General features: G+C 52.9%; 1 protein-coding gene across 1 annotated transcript; it reads right to left on the reverse strand.

The window, feature by feature from the left end:
- Window positions 1-371: 371 nt before the first annotated feature.
- Window positions 372-1,881, reverse strand: LOC119328895 (probable E3 ubiquitin-protein ligase ARI7). Its single transcript, XM_037601894.1, has one exon. The coding sequence runs from the start codon at window positions 1,845-1,847 to the stop codon at window positions 372-374; it is 1,476 nt and encodes a 491-aa protein (XP_037457791.1). The 5' UTR covers window positions 1,848-1,881.
- Between the last annotated feature and the right edge of the window lie 1,186 nt (window positions 1,882-3,067).

Here is a 3,067-nt window from a genome sequence, read left to right on the forward strand (position 1 = left end):
CAAGTTGCAAAAAACAAAAGGAGTTGAGATAAAAGCTACTACCTCGGTTTCAGTTTACAAGTCCTACGCGTATACCTAGGTTGCTAATTTTATCACCTTAATATAAACTATATAACATAAAAATTATACGGTTTGAAAATAGAACATCTGAAGTTTATATTGATATTATATTTTTTGTAATATATGACTTGTATTAGATTGGTCGAATTGATGACCTAGGGACACGCGCATGCCCTGTAAACTGAGAGAGAGATAGTACTACATCTGGCAATGGATGAATTAAGGTGGAAAATTGTCTAGCTCTAACTAAAAAGCAACTACTTGTAGTCTGTTAAACCTGGAACCTTGGGTACGTAGGGGCGATGGAGCAGCTAGTCGAGATCGGTTTGGAAAGCTTCAGCCATGCTCTCGAAGTAATCGTGGGTCTGCTTGGTGAGCTTGGCGAGCCTGTCAAAGTAGGACGAGACGCCGCCGTCGGCAGCGTAGTAGTTTTCGTCGGCGGTGCGCTCGGCCTCGGCCATCTTGTGGAGGCGCTCCAGCGAGTCCTCGGCCTCGCCCTGGAGGCACTCGAGGAGGTTGAGCTTGTCCCTGTCGGCGAAGTAGCCGTACGCGTAGGTCCACCTCAGCATCCGCCGGCCCTCGAGGATCTGCCGGTAGGCGTCGATGAGGAAGCCGAGCTGCCTCTGCGCCTCGTCGGCGGCAGCGCCCTCCAGGTAGCCCTCCCTGGCGCTCTCCAGCTCGAACATGTCCTCGCTGGCCCTCACCCGCGAGTGCTCGTGCGCCACCCAGCGCTCGTAGTAGTGCATGTACCGGTCGAGGGAGGCCCTGGCGTAGGCCTGCCGGGCGTCGATCTCGTCGACCTCGTAGCGGTTGCAGGTGTGGCCAACGCGGTAGTCGGCGAGGCAGATCCAGCAGAACTCGTGGCGGCAGGGGTCCCGGCAGGTCATGTGGTTGCAGCCCGTGTTCTTCTCGATGGGGCGCCGGCACTTGGGGCACAGCTTGGTGTTGGCCATCACCCAGTTGGTGCTCTCCGACTCGGAGCTGTTCTTGGCCGCCCAGTCGCGCACCGTGCGGCACGGCACCGGCCGGTGCGACTCCTCGGCGCAGACGATGCAGAAGCCGTGGCCGCAGTCGCACACCACGTCCAGCTGCTCGCTGAGGGTTTCCCCGTCGAGATACTCCATGGCGAGGCCGCACCCGGGAGCGGGGCACCACCTCATGGTCTTGCTCTCCTCCACGTACGACCGGAGCGCGAACCCCGCGTACCGCTGCTTGTCCTCCTCGTCGGCGACGTCGTCCACCAGGTCCCGGAGCACGGCCGCCGAGCAGGACGGGTCCGGGCACCGCAGCGACAGGCACCGGGCGCCGTCCTCCACCGCCGCGCGGACGTACCCGCGCCAGCACACGCGGCAGTAGAGATGGCCGCACCCCGTCGACCTCATCTGGCCTGGAGGGTGATTGTCGAAGCAAAGGTCGCAGGTGAGCTTCTTATCCTTGCGCTTGCGCTTGGGCTCCGCCACGGCGTCGCCGTCGCTCGGCGGTAGCAAGCCGACGGCGGCGCGGAGGCCCTGCTCGTCGGAGAACCACTTGTCCTGGACCACGAGGGTGCTCCAGTGGCAGTGGCGCAGGACGATGGCCGCGATCGCCGGCGGGACCTGGATGAGGTCGGCGACCCCGGCGATGCAGTCGTCCTGGAGCGCGCGCACGGCACCCTCGGTGAGGACCTTGTACTTCTGCCTCCTCGCGGCCAGCAGCACCGCCATGTCGTCGTCCGACTCGAGCTCGATCGGGTCCTCCTCCTCGTCGAAATCGCTGTAGCCCTGGTCGTCGTTGTCGCTCGATGCCATGGCTGGATCCTGGACCTACGTACGAGCGTGTGACCGGGAGATAGATAGATAGATACGATTCAATCCGATCGCGTCGACGACGCCGTTGCCGCTCTTATATACTGGCGTCGCTCCGCCCAAGACGCTAGGGTTCAATCCAATCTCCTCGCGTGATAAGCTTCCTAGTTTAAACCGCAGTCCTTTCCTCTTCCAAGGAGATCTTAACGATCTCAATCTCTCGTCTTCCATAACAAGTTTTTTTTTTTGCACCGGTCTTCCATAACAAGTTAACAAACTAGAGTACGTCGCACATTGGAACCAGGGCCGGTCCTGACATTTCGGGGGCCCGGGGCGAAACTAGAACATGGGGCCCTTTACTATAAAAATAAAAAATAGTGCTCCATATGTGCATATGTGAAATGTAAAGTGCATCAAACTCACATAATCGATATACATGTACCTCCAAGTTTCTCTCTAACATTCATAGATGCAAAGTTGTGGATGATGTTATCGATATCAATCTCATTCAACAATTTATTCTTACTGTATTAAGTTGCCAACTATTTAACCTCTCTAGGAACATTTACAGCTCTCACATTGTTCTTGGTCAATATGCATATCTTCTTATAGTAGGACAAAGGCAGCATACCTCGAGCATCATCAACACACGGAGGGCCTCCTTATACATGTCATTGTTGATAAAATGTTTTTTTCTGAAGCATTAGAAATATCTTGTAAGACCTAGAGATAAAACATATAAATGGGTGAAATGTCATAAACTATATGAAAAACAAAATCGTTGTACTGAAGATTCAGTATATATTATTTTATATCACCTGCAGGACTAAAAGCATATTTTTCTATCCACTTTGATCCCGGGCATCTAATCTAGCCGGAAAGAACCATCAGTATGCTTTTGCAGCATCACTACAAAACCATAACAATGATTATTGAGTTAATAAATAATTCAAGGCAACTTACTGATTAATCTTGATTTAGGAGACATGTGCATCCTCCCATATTCCAACTTTTGTAATCAAACAATGACATAATGGCTCCCGATTTTTGAATGCCACGCAAAAATCCTGCTCGTGCCAACTGCAATTCTTTCTGTTGGGAGTAAGCAAGTTAAGATAGTATCTCAAGATCCAAACAACCGTACCGGATTCATCAGTTAGAAAGGAGCGAAGGAAACTGGAGTTTGGCATGGACTACGGGATCCATATACAACCCTACCGGAA

Source organism: Triticum dicoccoides, chromosome 7A, assembly GCF_002162155.2.
Source record: "Triticum dicoccoides isolate Atlit2015 ecotype Zavitan chromosome 7A, WEW_v2.0, whole genome shotgun sequence".
NCBI classification, from domain to species: domain Eukaryota; kingdom Viridiplantae; phylum Streptophyta; class Magnoliopsida; order Poales; family Poaceae; genus Triticum; species Triticum dicoccoides.